General features: G+C 36.5%; 1 protein-coding gene across 1 annotated transcript; it reads right to left on the reverse strand.

Annotated features, from left to right (window-relative positions):
• Window positions 1-584: 584 nt before the first annotated feature.
• LOC140241221 (NXPE family member 3-like) lies at window positions 585-8,404 on the reverse strand. The gene is made up of 4 exons (XM_072320973.1): window positions 8,300-8,404; window positions 5,643-6,227; window positions 4,703-4,875; window positions 585-1,446 (listed from the first exon to the last, which is right to left on the reverse strand). The coding sequence occupies exons 1-4, from the start codon at window positions 8,333-8,335 to the stop codon at window positions 585-587; spliced, it is 1,656 nt and encodes a 551-aa protein (XP_072177074.1). The 5' UTR covers window positions 8,336-8,404.
• Window positions 8,405-19,022: the final 10,618 nt, after the last annotated feature.

The raw sequence follows: 19,022 nt of genomic DNA on the forward strand, positions 1-19,022 counted from the left end.
AAATGTTTGTCAACAGATATGAAATCTTACATTTGAAAAAGGCTTTTTGTCCATGAACCAAAAGAGTCACAACGAGTCTTAAGATACAAAGATTTCCATTCGTTCATGGCAAGCTGTGAGTTTCACTCTTAAAAAAAGTTTTATTCAAAGTTGAGACCCCAGAACTGAAGAAAAGAGGCAAACTGCTTAAAGCAATTATTAAAAACACTGAATGAAGACCTAACAAATGTAATTATTTTTTCATTTTTGTTTCGCAAAGAATTCAGGCATCCTCTCTATAATCACCGACTTTACACATGCTTATTTTCTAAACGCAAGATACTTTAACCCAAATGGTCCTAATATTAGACTGTGAACACGAATGTGCCTATTGTAATCGGCTTACATGATCAAATTTTGTAAGTTTGTTTGTTTGCTTTTTACTCTATACTTTACTTTCAGCCAAATGCTAAATTAGTGATGAGATGTGCGCTTGTAAACATCAACAATGCAAGACAATGTGTACTTTATAGTGTTTCAATCAAACTCTGGTACTTACTGGTCACAAAATCATTCAACGGCAAGAACAATGGCTTTTGCACACGTCACATTGAACAGCCTATCATGGTTAGCAGCTGGTCGCTGAGATTTTCGACATGGGTACCGGTTGGATGCACATTGTCATACTCTAGCTGAGCTTCAGTCATCTGCCATGCATTAAGGTAGCCAATTTTAAGCGGGAACCGCTCCAATGCGAATCGAATTCTATGTTCCAAATCCCGAGCGTACCAGTCGCTGCAACACGAGTACATAACGAAATGGTAACCCTCTCGCGTGTTGGCGCCTTTAAACACCAAAACAGCACTCGGGTTTCGTTCGTGTAGTTTGCGCATGGCTGCTAATATTCCATGCAATCTTTGTTCCAGCAATGTAGGCTTACATGAGGTAAAATGAGCCCACAGCGACACTACCACTACCACAGTGGATTCGTTGTTGTTGATTTGATCTATTCGATTAGCCACATACTTAATATCTGATGTGTGCGTCCATGCATTCTTTGAAATTGGGAAACCGTGGAAGGCGTAGAAAGTTGATATATTCCAAGTGCTATCGCTCCCTGTTAGCGGGCCTGTATAGTCTGCTTGATCGATGCTGTGAATGGTTTTAGTGAGTTTCAGCTTATCAATATAGAACATACTCAACTGACGGATTGTGGAGTCACCGAAAAAGTACACATGTTTGTTCTGTAGACAGGATCGTATGTGGTCTGCAGTTGAAAAACGATGAACTTTGCAGTCTGACGGAATCCATGTACCATTTGAGTAATATCCAGCGACCTGGGGCTGAATTTTGGACATTCCCAGCGAACAGATAGGAAAGGAATTAGCTAAATTTTGCAGATCGTCTGAAGAGTTTCTTCGCGCAACATGCACCAGTACAGTGGCGCCAGACACCGGATATACCCAGCTGATAAAAGAAAGAAAATCAGTACCATCTTTAAAGATAAATAAGATCAATCAATCAATCAATCAATCAATCAATATGTATCAAAGTATATCATAATATTATAGGTCAAACGACTACTTTAGGAGTTTGACAAGAAGGCACGTCAATGCTATTACATTTTGCAGAGTAAATGAATTAATCCTGATATTATCGGAAATTTTCGAAACCAACATGATAAATATTATCATATTCATTAAATGGAGTCTTTAAATAGAAATACTCGAGAAGAAAATTTCGAGAGTAATCACGATACGCTATCAATGTCCACACCCAGTTTTCAATTTTCATAACTTCCTGCAATACCCACAGGCGATGTCAAAGAGATTGATTTTCAAATTACTCTTCAGGTCAGTATGCAGTGGCGGATCGGGGGGGGGGGGGAATGCCCCCTTTCATTTTATGTTAAAACAAAAGAAATTAAAAGGAATGCAAATGTCAGCCAACTGAAGTAGCACCAGAAAATTGCACTCAAACCTTTTTTTTTTTTTTTTTTTTTGGGGGGGGGGGGGGGGGGGCTTGTCAGCCGATAAAACCCGGGAGTGGCACCAGATTTTTTTTTTTTTTTTTGCCCCCTCCCCTTTACGGAATTTCTGGATCCACCCCTGGTATGAGCAGAATTGTTATCGTTAATGCTGTATCAACATCAACAAGCCAAGACAAAAGACTTTGGATTTTCTGTTACCAAAAAAAAAAAAAAAAAAAAAGAAGAAGAAAAAAGAAAAAAAGTGATGTCTGTATGTTTTTGTCCAAAAATGAAATAAGATTGAAAATTCAAAAACTTCAATAACTTCCCTATCTTCATCGGTTTCCTTTATAACTTGGTGCTTACTTTCGAAGATTTCCCACATTACGTATTGTCCCTGATGTAGTCATAATATTATTTTATTTGCAGCAGAATTGCACATTCATAGTCGTCGTGGTAAGATGCTGATGTTTTCACCAAACGCTTTAGTCATCTTCATTGGGAAGGATGATATTATAGTGACATTGACGACGATAGATGTCGCACGATGCCAGCTGGGTAGTAGGAACTTTCGACACACACACACACACACACGCATATACATATAAATTATATATATATATATATATATATATATATATATATATACATATATGTATATATATATATATATATATATATATATATACATATATGTATATATATATATATATATATATATATATATACATATATGTATATATATATATATATATATATATATATATATATGTATTATATTCGTATGCATGTAAAATTGTTAGTATTATGAACCTATGAATACGTCCACTGAAAAACGTCACTGAGATAAAAAGTCTCATCAAACTTTTAACAGATTGTCAAGCTGTATTATATACTTTGAAGTCGCATACCACCCTCTCCCCGATTTTTTTTTAAACCGTTCTATTCAGATCCGAAGACATGGTGTAATCTAGCAATAACCTACCCAAAAACCTTTTTTTTTTCTTTCGATTCACAATAACTTCAAATATTCCATTATTACTATTCAGTCACTGAACTGCATTTTCTAACTCTATTTTGCAGATCTTTTTCTAACTCTATTAGGTATTTCGTGGAAAAAAAAAGAAGTCGCCTTACCCCCCCCCCCCCCCCCGCTGATTTTTTTTTTTAAACCGTTCTGCCCAGATCAAAAGACGTGTTGTAGTCTTTGTGTCTGAAGTCTAACAGTAGCCTGCATACGCACAAAAATCTTCTTTTCTTTCGATTCACAATAACTTCTAACATTCAATTACTACTATACAGTCACTGAACTAAACCACTCTATTAGGTACTTCGTGGAAAAAAAAAAAGAATAGCTAACACGTGCACACCCCCACGCCCACACATCGAACAAAATGGAGCAATCTAATAGCAGACTTGTAAATGCAATCTGGGGGGGGGGGGGGGGGCATTTCATGAAGCATTTTGTCTGACAACTTTGTCAGACAAATTTACTCTCAGCCAATCAGATGCAAGGATTTCAGTAGCTTTTAACAGTTTGTCAGACAAAATATCCGACAAAACGCTTCATGAAATGCCCCCCTGAGCTCAGACCATTTTACCAAGGAGGTTCATGAGATGGAGTCACAATAGTCTTATTCCCTTTGATTCCATGTTTGATGCCGCCTCACTGATATATTCGAGATATGTGCCATACTGGATCTACCCCGCAGATACGAAGATTGATTCCCTTGCCATGGCATAATAGGGAGCTTTAGATTTTAGACGCGCGGACGTTTAAAGAGAAAAAAAATGATCTGAGCGTGCGCAGTAACTTGATCCGCGCTACTGCGCACGCTCAGATCGTGTTTTTTTTTCTCTCTCTCTTTGAACGTCCGCGCGTCTAAAATCTAAAGCTCCCTAATAACGTCTCTATGACGGTAATAACTTTTTCGCCATCTCTATACTTACAAAAGATGAGCAGTAAATACGTCCCACGTATGTAAAATGGTCAAGACACGGTGATGCGCGAATATAAATTGCGCAAATATTGGTGAAAAAAAAAAATCAAAATCAATCGATTGTGATATGTCTGGACACTAATATGACATATCAATTCATAAAGAACTATTCTTGAAAATTATACCATATAAATTGGCTTTGTCGGAAAGACTTGGAAAAGTGATAAAACCGACTTTCCAGAGGTGTACAATTTCAAACACTGCTTTCACAACATACAGCTTAGATTCACAATTTTGCACATATTTTTGGACGTGATTGACTTTTGTTTGATATGCTTTATTACTGGGTCAAGATTTATTTCATTTAATATGATTATGAACAAGCAGAAGATGTTCTTATCAAAAATGAATCTTCAGATTGCTCAGAAAAATGACGGCAACGAGCTACGATCATCAAAGACACAAATGCACCTGTTGTTGTTGGTTTTTTTTTTTTTTGTGTGTGTGTGCGTGTGCATCCACATGTGGAAAAGTGACTGCTGTTTGAATAATTACAGCCAGCTGGAACTCTCGTATCAGGGCAATTCCCCCCGAGGACAATTACCCCCCGGCTAAATACTGGCTAGTGATATTGGTTAGAGTAAATATTATAATTAGGGTTAGGTTTAGGGTTAGAGTTTGAGTTAGGGTTAGAAGGTTCAGGATTAGGATTAGGATTATAGGGTCAGGGGAAGGGTCCGGAGGGGTAATTGCCCAAGGGGTAATTGCCCTAGACCCGGAACCCCATCTCCGGAATCTCTTTGATTATACCCACTGGCCAAATGCAGCTTGTTCTTTCTCATTCATTAACGAGACAGATTCTTCGTTGCTCTGGACCGCATCAAGTCGGTGCATGACCCTGTCGGTGCATTCGAATCTAGTGGGTTTCTCGCAGTACCAGGGTGAACCTGTGCGTTTGTCGGTAAAGTTACACAGGTCACTTTCTTTCTGTTGACAAAGAAAAATAAATAGCAAACCCGAGTAACCTGGCAAATCCAGATGATGACGGTAATTTGTGACTCTTATTGCCCTTTAGTTGTTTACTACATCAAGGCATGATCTGCGTTACGTTATATTCCATGATGAGTGAGGAAACTTGAGAAGCCGTTTTACTCAGTACCTCTTAGTTACGGCCTTTATACGTATGCTTTATTTTTCGAATAAGAAAAGACTTATACTTCATGAAATTCAACCTGCAAAGAAAATGAGAAAATATCAGTCAAACTGTTGCTCACAGGAATCGCCATTTCATTTTCATCATTTTTGCTTGATTAATCATTATGTGCAACCGTCACCACAGATACCCCATAGTGGCTTTGAGTAATTTGGGCTAATTTGGGCTAATTATTTTCCCTTTCGTTTGAACATTTGAATCATATCTCTTTACCCAATGATTGCTTAACATGCAGTATTCTTTGTAGAATAGAATATTTCGCCATCCCCAGCTTTGAATCGGAAGATGACTGGTTGAACTTCTTTCCATCATACACTTTGGAGTTTACAATAGTGATTTATGTTAGTTTGGTAAATGCAACGGCACATTTTATAATATACGTATAATTTTCTTAATATGAATTTATATGTATGCATATATACGTACATACATGTACATATATACATATGATATATATTTCCTTTTTTTATTAGGGGTATTTTTTGTTCGTGGTTAAGATTATCAATACCATTCTAAAGAATATAAAATGTGTCGCACACACCATGGAAGGCCTTGGTAAGGAATTGCAGTACACCACCTCTACCTCTTCACCGGGGCGACTAAATGCACCTAGGTAGACTTGTCGCGGCTGGTGATTCTCTCGGAGATGATCAAGAACGTAGACGGCTTCGCTGGAATGTACCAAGCCTACGTAGATCCTTACCACACCGGACCATTTTAAGGTGAAAAATGCACTATACGAACCATCGCCATTGTCGATTATTTGGCCGTCTTGTGAAGAACTTGTCTTGAAATTTGATGTTATAGTATAGATCTTGGCACGAAAATAATCCCCACCGTGCGTCTTCATCTCATTGCGGCCATTTCGAGCTTGGATGCGCAACTCTAGTTCGTCGCAAATTCGGTAATTCGATTTCCTGTTGACAACGTCGAATGTGCTGAATTCACTACTCGTGGTGTCAAGCTCACTCCTCCAGTTCGTTGGGTAGACGACGGGATAGTGGAAGGGGGGAAATTTTCTGATTGTCCTTTCCGGACAGAATGGATGGCGAAAGCTGTCGGACGAGCTGTGTGCAATAACTGCTTTTGAGTCACGGACACCTGATGTATCAGAATTGGCCCGTATCTGAATCATGAGAGAAAAAAAAAAAATCATCAAAAAAATATGGACCAGCTGTTGAAAGCAAATCCTTTAAAAAACAGAAAAAAGAAACAAAGTGCTGCCCCGTCTGAGGCAAAAAGTGAAGTCAATTTATCCAGCACTGGATCTGTATAGTATTATGTGAGAAGGAAAATCATCGTTCGCTCAAACATGACCCCCTTTTTATGTTGTTGTTGTGTTTTAAAGAAAGAAGATAGAGAGAGAGAAATGTATTCATCTTTTCAGTAGCATTCATTTCTATGTGTTCATCTCATTTTCGTCATATCTTAACAAGGTAATAGGAGAAACTTGCTCATCCAGTGGCTGGTATTCTGAAAAAGTGACAGAGACATAAATTTTACTCAATCCAATTCAATTCAAAGTTGTATTGATTTCAGTCCAACAAAGAGTTAAACAAAATATAAAGCATGTCTTACACAATCATATTATTTGATCAATTTGAGAAATTATATATATAACGCAGTGTGGATCGTAATGTATAGAAGATTTATACAATTTATACGAAGTATAGATCAAGAATAACCAATAACATCGATATGTGTATACTTTGAAAGGTTGACAAAAAGGTACTCACAGTAGTGTAGAGCTTAAAAGCTTTGTAGCCTGATGAATTTGGACCTTTATTTTGTTGCACTCTTATATTTCCTCTATATTGCAAAAGTATGTGTTTGAATTTAGAAACCAACGTCCACGACGAAATTGTAGTTTGTATGTTTGAATGAAAATAAGTGACAGAGAAATCGGGGTAAATTATTCCATGAGCTGTATTATGCACTTTAGTTCTTGACGCCTTCGTCTTATTTCAATTATATTACTGATCTGATTGAACACTGGCACACACACACACACACACACACACACACCTTGTCTTGTGAATAAGGATATAGGTGAGCTTAATACCCGTTGAACAAATGGTACCATTTATTGCAACTGATTGCCTGGTACCATTTACTTTGACCTTTATCAGCAGCCCCGCCTGCTATGTTGTTATTTTTTAATTTAGACTTTTTTTATAGGCCTATTCATACATTTTTTTTTCTTTTACAGTCATAGCCATAGCGTGCAATCAATCAAAGATAGAGTCTTTCTGAAAGTGACTTATGAAACCGATATTTTTTTTTTTTTTTTTTTTTTTAGATCATTGAGAGGACAAGTTGACGTCATCCACTATTTCATTTTTCCCGGACACATAAACGCAGACACCACCTATTATTGGCAACAAAAAAGAAGGTGTCAAGCCTTCATAACTACAGCATCAGGGAGGAAACAAGCTAATTTCTGATGCCCTACATCGACGGAAATACGCACTTAACAAATATGCACAGAAGAAATCATGGGTATACATACTCGGGCAGGATTCGAACTTATACGAACTCCTGCATGATCACCGTCCGACAAGCGAGTGCTGTTTCTAATCCTTAATCTACTAATCAATTCAGTGCTCTTGTTTGGAAATCTATCATTAAGTTGTAATAAAAACAACTCGACGGACGAATTTTATTAATTTGAATGAGCTAATTTAATTGCTCTCGCAGTACACTCTGTACCACACCTCGTTGACAAATCCAAGATTGTGAAGAGTCGAAGCGTTACATCCTCTTTCACAAGTTGTGGTTTTACTTTCTCTCTTCAGCTTTTGAAATGTAATTAAAGTAGAGATATTCTGCTAGACATCTCCAAATAATACGTGAATAGGGAAATGCCATAAGTACATGTCATCGAATGGGGCAAGGGGTGTATTAAACCACACGCATGGGTGTACTTCGTTGATCTAACAGAAGGCCATGCAGCATTGGAAGTGGCACCAGAAAATTGCGCTGAAGGCCTCTTCTTCGTTTGTAAGCTGATGTCGATGACCCCCGGAAGTGGCTACTTCAGCTTGATACTAAAAGCGAACAAAACCAAATTTGGTATACATTTCCTGATTTTTTTTTTCATTCTCATCCCTTTTCATAAACCGTGTCTACAAAGTTATGTAGGCCTATACAATATTCATGTGTCAAGCGAGCTGCTGCCAGTTCGAACAATAATGGTACCTCCACTAGCGCCATCTTACTGTCCCGGTGAAACATGTGTTCAGTCAATAAGCCAGCAGTGTGCAAGCGTATGGTGACTAACGAAATCACAACGGCCGCGACGAGAAGACTTCCCAAGAATAGTCTCTGGATCGACAGAAGACTTGCTGCTGTGGACAAACAAGACCAGTCACTGTTATACGTTCACTTCAACTGTCATCATTTTCACGAAACAATGACTCATGAGTTATGTTTTTTTTAAATATTTTTTTAAGAAAGACAGCAAAGTTACAGCTCCTTCTTATTTCATTCCATTTTATTATCTATTGCTGCAACTGCAACGTTTGACAATAATCGACAATTAGAGTGCTAGCTCTGTGAATCCGATAAAGATTTTGTTGTTTTTGAAATTCATTTTACAATCATTTTCTATGATTTAAGACTATCGTTACAACTACAATAAAAAACCATGCTCCTTGACGTGATCCAAAAGAAATGATTTTCACTTCGTCTATATACTATATACTAGTAGTTTTTGCATGCATGAAATTGGCTCAAAACATGTGCGTGCATGTGTGCTTGTGTGTATGGTAGGGAGTGGGGCGCTGTATTTGAGCACCTCTAATTCCACTTGAAGTACTCAATACTGTTTCATTTTTATTGAATTTTATTTTCAAGATAATTGCATACAAAAACCTAATTCTTTTCAGCAATATGACAAAAACTTTCAATATATAAAATTTACAATGTATACATGATTACAAAATGTGTATAACAAAATCTATGATTACTACATTAGCTCAGAGCTAACTAAGGTACATTATCAATCATTACATTACACAAACACAGCAATTTGATGTATAGGCCTTTGAGTTTGAGGACTGATGCACTTATTCTATCACAGCCGTTTGCCCTATACTTGAATTCAGATCGTTCTTAATATCAATAATTTCATTAGGGTTTGTACGGTAAGAAATTGAAATGAAGAGTTGGGTTCAAAAGAAGTTTAGAAAATTTTGAAAAAAAGGCTTCATTTGTGTCGTCAAATCTTTTTGCCAGAATAAGACCTAATATTAACACACATATTCACACACGGACAGACACGCACAGAGAAATAATTGTTCTGGCTGCATCTTTTTGACCAATAATTGATTTAACATCATCAAATTTGAAAAAAAAAATGATTATTGTCGTACGCAATACACAGGCAGTAATTATACATCTAGGGCGCCTGTATCTATTCCGCTGAGGAAGTATTGACTCAAAAAATTCTTTTAAAGGGACTGTACTGTATTGGTTGAGGTGGAGATTCATGTTTTGAACATTCCTAAAGTGAGATAATGAGAAACCTCTTATGAAATATGAAAGAGCATGTAATTTTAAGAAGGATTCAACGTTTATTCTTTAAATTTTGTTTCTTAAATTGGTTTTCAAATGGCTGAGATATCAAAAAAGTGATAATGATAAAAGGCGACAGGCCACGCCTTTTATTAGGATTTCTTTGTTTCACCTTGTTTTTGGATATCTCAGCCATTTCAAAACCGATTTTCATCAAATAAACTTTCGATACCCCTTAGAATTGCATGCTCTTTGACATCTCATACACACTAAGAAAAAAAGGTTCAATAAGGGAGCTAGAAGGGTTCGAAGTCGCGAAAATGGGTGCAAACTACACGATTTGAGAAAATGGTGGAACTCTGCTTCTTATATGGTTCATTTTGGGTTCGATCTTGCCACGGTCATTGACGGTGCAATATTACGCCCCAAACTAGTCTCAAAACAAAGGCCATCCTATGGTGTTGCTCGGCACTAAAATGCAATATTACATATCCTTGTGCTGATATTATGAACATATATTTTTTGATATCAGGAAACTTAAATTTCTTTCATATTCTATAATCATTCATCGAGAGTATATTTTCAAATTAAGTTGAGTCCATGATGAAAGGGGTCTACTAAAAAAACAAAAGTAGAATACCTGATTGCTTGTCTGGTATTGACCAATCACATTGTACACATAACCTAGGAGGTTTAACAGATGAAGTTCCAACTGGATGTAATTATTCAAATAGTCGTCAGATTTCTATTGCTGTACAAAACAATTCCACAGGTGCATTTGTGCCTTCGCTGATCGGGATTCGATGCCGCCGTCTCACTGAGCAATCTGAAGATTCATTGTGGACGTTTACGTAATTTCGGCTATATTTTGCTTCAAATGAAATCCTATACTTTAAGATAAAAACATATAAAACAAAAGTCAATTCTGAACAGAAATATTATTGTGCAAAAGTGTTAATCAGAGCTGTTTCATGTGAAAGTGTTTAAACTGTACCCTGGATAGCCGGTTTATTCTATCACTTTTCCTCATGATTCTGACAAAGCAAACTGATATGAATCTTCAAATAGAATTCTCTATCAATAGAAACATCAGATTACTGCCCAGGCATGCCTATTAGAATAATGTTCGTTTTATTTCATTTTTTGAGCAATTTCTATTCGTGTATCCCCGTGTCTTTAACATTCTCCTAACCTATCTCTTATTGGTTGGGATGTCGAAACGTAATTACCATTACAAAGACATATCTTCCTGTTTGTGGTTCATTCTTGCTAAGGTGCAATATTGAGCCCATAACAAGTCTCAAAGAAAGACCCATATGGTGTTGATCGACACTTGAATACAATATTGCATACCGTCGTGGTGCTACTATGTACATGTTTTTTTTTAAAGACATCATAAAACTTGATGTTCTCCCATAATTTCATAATCATTCATCGGAGCATTTTTAAATGAAGTTGAGTCTTTGATGGAAGGGTCTGCGAACAAGCTAACGAAGAATACTTGACTGCTCGTCTGGTATTGACCAATCGAAATGGAATATGTCACAGCATTCCCTGCATGCTTACTGTGCGATGATGGAATCAAACCCTACTACACGCTAAAGATTTTCGTTGCGACTCGATCTCGGGATAGAAAAAAAAAAGTCAATATTTTTTCAAGGCCCTCAAATCTGGAATTCCATCCACTCTGATGTGAAATGTAAGAAAACGGTACAAAGTTTTAAGGAAGCTTTAAAACGTATTTTACTTGAAAGGTTTTCTGGAAGTTACCAATATCATTTTACGAATTTATAAGAGACTAGCAAGATAGGGTGTGTTTGTGAAAATGACATCTTGTGTATTGCTAATACGCGCTGGTCCATGTTTTTGTCTGTGTATGCATGTGTGTGTATGTGTGAGTGTGTGTGTGTTTGTGTGTGTGTGTGCCAATGTTTTTCTCTGTATATACAATGTATTTTCTTTTCCGGGATTAGTTTTGAATAAGGCCAATTGCCTTCTCACTCACCCCTTCACTTGATATCTTTTGCTGTTTGTTTGCTTTGTTTGTTTGTTTGTCACATTGTCATTTTATTCATACCATTGTCACATTTTATGTATGCATATTTTATTAAGTGAACGTAAAGGAAATGATAAACTAAAATCATTTAGAGAGCAAACTCGCGGATATATAAGGGTGCAAACTACACGATTTATTTGTAAGGGTTGATTTTTTTCCCCTTTTTTTTTCATGGATTCATGCACGGTAAAGCCTAAGGGTAAAATGCATGCACATGAAAAATGTAAGCACATGTTTCCGTGTGCTTGCAAACACCACATTTTAGAATGAATAAAGACTAGCTGTGATAGTGGAATTTCTCATGAATAAATAATAAAGCATTAAAACCCTGGCTATTGTTCAACACCATTGTCAGGGTGTTAACCACATACTCCATACACACCCATTGACCCCTGTGCAAAGTGAACATTTTGTACAGAGGGTTGGAAATAGAGCAAAATCTGTAACCTAACTGTGAAATTAATCATGGATTTCATGAAACTGATTTGTGTTTTAAACCGCCTCCAACGAAATTGTACACTATACAACTATCTCCCATATCAATGATAGTGTTATCTGATATATAGTTACTGAATTATTAAGAATCAAAAGTGGATTTTTTTTAACGCCTATTAATCCATAGAATACATTCGATGCAAAATAATGACATGGATGTTTCCTAGAGTGTCAATTCACGGACCCAGTAGTTTGGTCACCTGGTGTGGGCATGTTCATTCTTTTCTTGAACATGATTAATGAATTCAATGAATTGTTGAGTCGTGCAAACTTATGTGCGCATAGGTTGACTCCCAGGTGGCTCATTGTACAGCTCGTTCATGCGTGTTTGAGCTGAGCATCTAGCGCAAATTCCATTTCCATAGCAGATCAGCTCTTCTGAGGCTTTTCGTAGCGGCTTACTGCAACTCTGACTTCAAAATTATTTTGTCCACTTCATAATATCAAGACCCCGCAGATTCCTACCACGTGGAAAATGGTGAGTTAAAACATCATCGTGAAGCATGATTTGAAATATCCACAATGTTCTCGACCAAGGCCTTACTCTCGATATTACCCTTCATCAAATTTCTTGTATCTGTTATGTTTTTGGTTGTATAGCCATGTCTTATAATGTAGGCTTGCAGGCAGTAATATTAAAATGTTCATTTTAGAATTCTGTTAAAACTGGCTAGTTTTATGCGTGCTGTTTTCTGTTCTATTTTGTTTTGTTTCGTAACCATTCTGTGGAATTAGAGCAGCTTTAGCGATAAAATGTCTTGCTAAAGACGTCATGGCATTCCGATTTCAGATTTCAGATTCATTTATTGTTCATTTAGGAAATTCTTTTTGTTGGTACATGGGCGTGCACATAGGAATATCTACATACATGCATAAACTCACATATATTCATGTACATGTACACATTATAAATGGTACAATTTTCACTACATACACATTATTATACAAGCATAATTTATACTCACAATACAGTGAACACATACATAATCACAATTTCAAGTAATTCTTTATATTTACCGATCAACAACAAAACAAAATAATTAAGAAAACGTAGAATCGGATATTCCTATAGGAAGTGTATCCTTAACATAACCTTTACGCCACCTCCCCCCCCCACACACACACAAACACACATCCCCAAGGATAATACATCGCGTCGTGCCATACCACTATTTTGATTAATAACGAATACAAGGAAGGGAACTGAAGTTGATGAATAATTGTTGATAAACTTATGGATAAATAGACTAGTGTACTAACTAAACTTATAATGGCAAACATTGCACGCTTATCTTTATGCTGGGATAATTCTCTGTAGTCAGGTAGTGTTAGTGGTAGACTTAAGTTCACCCTGTATGCAGCAAGGCAGTGCATAAGAATTGAACTATACATTAAGCTGCCATGGAGTGAGTTATGTAGTCACATTTACATAAGTTAGCTCTTCTGCAAAATTATTACACACGCATGAACAGTGGCCTTGAACTCATGACACTTGATTTTCCTTTTCAGGTATTCAAGCAAGATACAATATGATGAAGTTGCGCGCATTCTCCTGATCACGTAAACTTATATGCAATTCTGAAGGACAGAGTGATTCCTCAACAGAATATGTAAGTTTCATTAATGGATTAATCCGTAATACATGTATTTTCAGGTTATTGATTCATCTAGATTTTCAGCATGTGATATCCGTGAAGTATATTATATTAAAGCGTATTATTACACATGAACGCAGTTTTATCGATTACTATAACGTAGCCAACGTTTAGTGGGTTGCGGAAAATTTGATAAGACTATAGTGCAATTTTTGATACCATCTATAATCGAGAGATATGTTACTCAAGTGGACCATTGCGATCATTCATTCTTGCCTTTTCCGTTCTACGTCTTCTCAGTTTTTTTTTTTTTTTTTGGACTTTTTCCTGAAAACTCCATGATGGATTGTAACTCATACAGGCAGCATCTCTACCCCGCAAGAATCTTCATTTTTTTTTCATTTTTTTTATATTTATTTATTTATATATTATTTATTCTATTTTATTTTATTTTATTTATTATTATCATTATTTTTTTTTTTTTTTGGGGGGGGGGGGTAATCTTCTTTTCTGTAACCAGTATTATCAAAGTAAATCAAATCAATGTTATGAATAAGTAGAGGGGCTATATTTTCTCTTTTTTGTGTGTGTGGTAGCAGGATTAGAGGTGTCAACCATAATGGGCATCATTACACCCATTGCCATGGCCAGCACCCGGACCATCATCTGTGGCAAGCTCAGCAACGGCTGAATGGCTGAGGTCTATAAGTCTTACTCCTTTCCTAACTGTGTAAAATATACAGCAAACTGATGTTAAATTTGCATGTAATTTGATGTTGTCTTACTTTGTTATTTTATGTTATGAAGACTTTGAGTTGGTCAGGAAAATGTGGGAATATTTGAATATGCCCTATGTCATAAATGTATGCAGGCCTACATAAAAGGTGTGTATTTTCATCTCAGTCCAAATTCGCCAGATTTTTCTTTTCAACATGACTTTACTCAGGCTATTCCACATTTATTCTTTTTTTTCAGCTCTAACTTAGTGATGTCGGCATGCTGTCTCCTAATTCCCCGTCTGCCTGGAGAGGACATGCTGTATGTCTGTGACAAAGTAAGTGCTGCACTTTTATTTTTTTTATGGGAGACGGGAATTCCATCTGCTTTCTGACTAGAAATATAAGAGGAATATTTCTTGCAACATTATCATGTTTTACTTATATGACAAAGAGCTGAAATAAATCTATCCGACCGGATTTGTTTAGAAACCAATATCAAAGCTTAAAGGGATGATATAGTATTGGTGGAGGTGAGGATTTGGGCTTTTAACTTTTTGTGATATACCAAGAACCTACTTATGAAATAATAGAGAGTATGCCATTCTAAGAGGAATTCTAAAGATTATTTGATGAAAATTGGTTTTGAAATGGATGAGCCATCCAAAAACAAAATAAAACGCAGCGATCGTGATAAAAAGTGAGTCCTATATTATATTATTATTGCTCTGTTTTGGATATCGCAGCTATTTCAAAACCATTTCTCATTATTTCAGCAAAAGTCGTTAGAAACCTGAAGTAGATCTATGCAATCAATTTAATTTTCCATTTTCTGGTCAATGATCATAGTTGCAACCTGTTAGTTTATGTAAGCAACAAAACCGCCCATAGTGTAAACGACCTATTTCCTTCGAAATGTTATTCAGTCATTATTTATTCATGCCAAAATCTCTTTCAGAACCTGGCAGGACTAAATCCCACAATCTTCACTGTGAATGCTGCGCACTATTTGGCTGGATGGTTGTGAAATCTGCCCGAATTCCTGTATACAATCGTGTCTTCCTTCGCTACAATGTTTCCGGCCTTCTGTGCTCTGTGGCTTTCAGTATCCCAGACAAGGCAGAAACACCCGATGCATACTTCAGCAGTACATTGCAAGCCTTGATCTGAACAGGCAACTATCACGAAGAAAAACCTACTGCATTTCATTAACGATATTGTTCAATAATTGTCTTGATATAGTTTACCAGCCTAAAGTTTTCATGGTGTATACTTTTACAAGGAATTGTCACCAGAGAAATGATGTTGTTGAGCTTGTCCCTCCGTTCGTACATCAGTCTGTTATCGATTATGGCAACGTTGTATCACGAAGGGAAATGAAACGAAAAGTACAAGTGGACAAGTTAATGCAGGGAGATTACTTTAGCAGTTGAACACATCGTCACAAATTGAGGAATATCGGAAAATCCGTTGAAGAGCTATATATACACATATATTTAGAGTTTCAGTGCCGCCATTACGAGATGAGAAAGCTACATCTTTGACGTCAACCATGGAAAATTATATAAAGAAATGTAAAGAAAATAGGCATAGTTTCACGTTTCTAGCATTACAAAAGGAGCACTTGATTAACTTCTTCCAGAAGGGGGTGGGGGTAATATTACCCTTAACATTATGGCAACGACAAATAAGTGGAGGCAATTTGTACTTTTCATTTAGAATCAGATTTTATGGAATTCCCTTGATATTTTCTTCATAGGCCTATACGTTTCCATACATGAAAGTGACACTGAAACTTTAAAAAATGCATAACTTCCACTGGATCATACGATTTTCCATGTTCACATATGTGTTCTTATGATAATGCTCCAATCCACGGGTACATTTGGGTTTCATTCCCCTTTAAGTACTGTTTGAGGTATCCAAATGAAACTTTGCATATGTATATACGATTGGATGAAGTTACTTCTACCACCTTGTGGGTGCCAGCGTTCAAGGTCAAATATTGTAGGTCATTGTCAAATTCTACAATGTCATTTCGTGCTCTTTCTTTGCATCTCACCTTGTAAGCACTGTCGACATAGTATTGTGGTGTTCTTTTAGTAACTTTCCACACTTTTGAGCTATATGACCACCAAATTCACTCCCCAGAACATCTAAAGATGGCTGTCAAGTGTTGATATTGGTGAAGTCCGACTCCGTCAACAGTCAAAAGGTCAATGAGCTTACATTTGAAAATCAGTGTAATCACAAATTCGATATGTGGGCAAGACCTCACTTCGCTTTTACCTTGTTAGATGGTGAATATTTGTGAAGCTTCCGTTTCTAATTCATACAGCATCAGCATACCTTATGTCTGAGAATAGTGGTAAAGAAGATTAGATACTTTGGCAACAGCGTGTAAAATTCGCAAAATTTTATTTTGTGCCTTATTTGCTGAACAAACGTCGTAGGAGGACTACAACCTGCCAGGCAGTATGGCGGAACAATTACTTTATTATTAGCGTCATAGAATAAATGACAATGATGTAGTTCTGAAGCATGCTATTCATTAGATACTTTTGCAATGACTCCATGTATACTTTTAATCGAACTAGGTATATAATGACCAATGTCTTGTACTTGAATAACGACAGAATGATTTCGGTGAGGAAAGTTTTCTGTCACGTCATTTAGGAATAAGGGAACGTGTCAATATTATGCTATTTGTTCCATAGTTATTTCTGAAGTGGTTAAATGTATTTTCCTTTAAAAAAAAAAAATCATTTTATATATACCTACGTTGCATCCAGATGCCTATTCGTTGAAAAATATGGGCAATGTATTCAAAGGACAAAGATCATACACTAATGGGCCTAGGGTATACAACATTTCACTCGTTGTTGTTGTTTTGCTTTGTTTTGTTTTGTGTGTTTTTTTTTTTTGGGGGGGGGGGGGGGGGGGGGACACGGTTCAAAGTGTCCTGAAACCTTGTATAATACATGCATTTAGTCATGTATGATGCCAAACTGTTCCCGCTCATAGCCGTTTCAAGGAAATGACTTAAGATTATTCTTATACTCCATGATTTGGTAATGCTTAAGTGGTTCATAAGAGTCCAGTGAAACTGTGTACAGAACAAAAAGTGGATTTGACAATGGTATACGATATCCGCAATTTACTCTTTGACGGGGTCTATCATCCGATTAATATGTATAAGCACGGTAGTCCCCTATTCGGAAACTACAAGTTAGATAAGCTGCAATCATTTTGCACGCGACCATAGCGTTATAGCCAAAGGTGATCTGCAAATCCCTGTGTGCCTACAGAGGATTGGAAAACGTAACAACTTTCTATGTATAGAACAACGAAACAGAAACTGGTGCATGTATTATTCTCAGTCACTTTGTTAGTCATTATGATGATTTGCTCATTGCAGTTCCGGAATCTCAGCTCGAGGGACTCGAATTGATCACCCAAAACAAAATCTGAATACATAACCATGATAACTGCGATTCTGCCTAATCTCCATTGGTAGCCCATAAGTGCTGGTATCAAGTTTGATTTTCATATTATAATTATACCTTGTATTTAGATGTTTTCATCGAAATGCCCGTATACCTGAATATGGTATGCGTATGTCAGTTAAGTATCTAAACCATAATGAATTGTAGTCGTAATCTAAGTGCCAAGAATCTCATGTTTTAAATAAATGTGAACCCCAAGACATGTCGTGATAAGGACTTTAAGACAATTGGCGTCGTCATTATAAAACAAACTCCTAATTGTAAGACATGTTTTAAATTTTAGATAAATTCATGTCTATGCTGGAAACATATCTTTTTGATGATTCATGATGACGTCACTGTTACATGAATATTGTACGCATGGAAATATGTAGGCCTATTCGTTTGAATGCATACAAACAACTTGTTAAATCCTCTTACATTTTTTTTTTTAGATATGGTGCATACTTTAGAAATGTACGTAGCATGCTTTTGTTTTTTGAGGCTTTGTGTACTGGCAAAAAGCATATCTTATTCTTATAGATTATGTGAATAAGTACGTATTCAAGTACGTTTTGAATAAAACGTATCCAGACAAATGTAAATCATATTTTTACCTCTTTCTTCATGCAGATGTATGCTCTTGCTTAGAGGGTTTGTTTGATAGATAGTGATAGTGCTCACCTCATTGGAAAGGTAATTGGGTAAATATTTGGTTTTAGTATGTCATTCAAACACAACTATAAGTTAACTTCTACATTAACATTTCAAAACTCACAAATTCCACGCACACATTTCATGATTCACAGGATCCAAATTACACCAATCTTATTTACTTTGCAGAGTGCAACAACAGCATAAGTTTGATATACTGAGCAAACAGGCTTGCATTAGTTCCCACTATTCAAGGTTTAAAGTAGTTAAGTAACCAAATTGTACCTTGTTATGTATATTAAGTATATTTACCTTATAGGTATAATGTTGCAAATATGTGGTGCTTATTTCATCCATAACTGCTGCAAAATTGCTTCTTTAAAGGAGCCAATCAGTGTCACTGCC

Source organism: Diadema setosum, chromosome 17 (assembly GCF_964275005.1).
Source record: "Diadema setosum chromosome 17, eeDiaSeto1, whole genome shotgun sequence".
Lineage (NCBI taxonomy): Eukaryota > Metazoa > Echinodermata > Echinoidea > Diadematoida > Diadematidae > Diadema > Diadema setosum.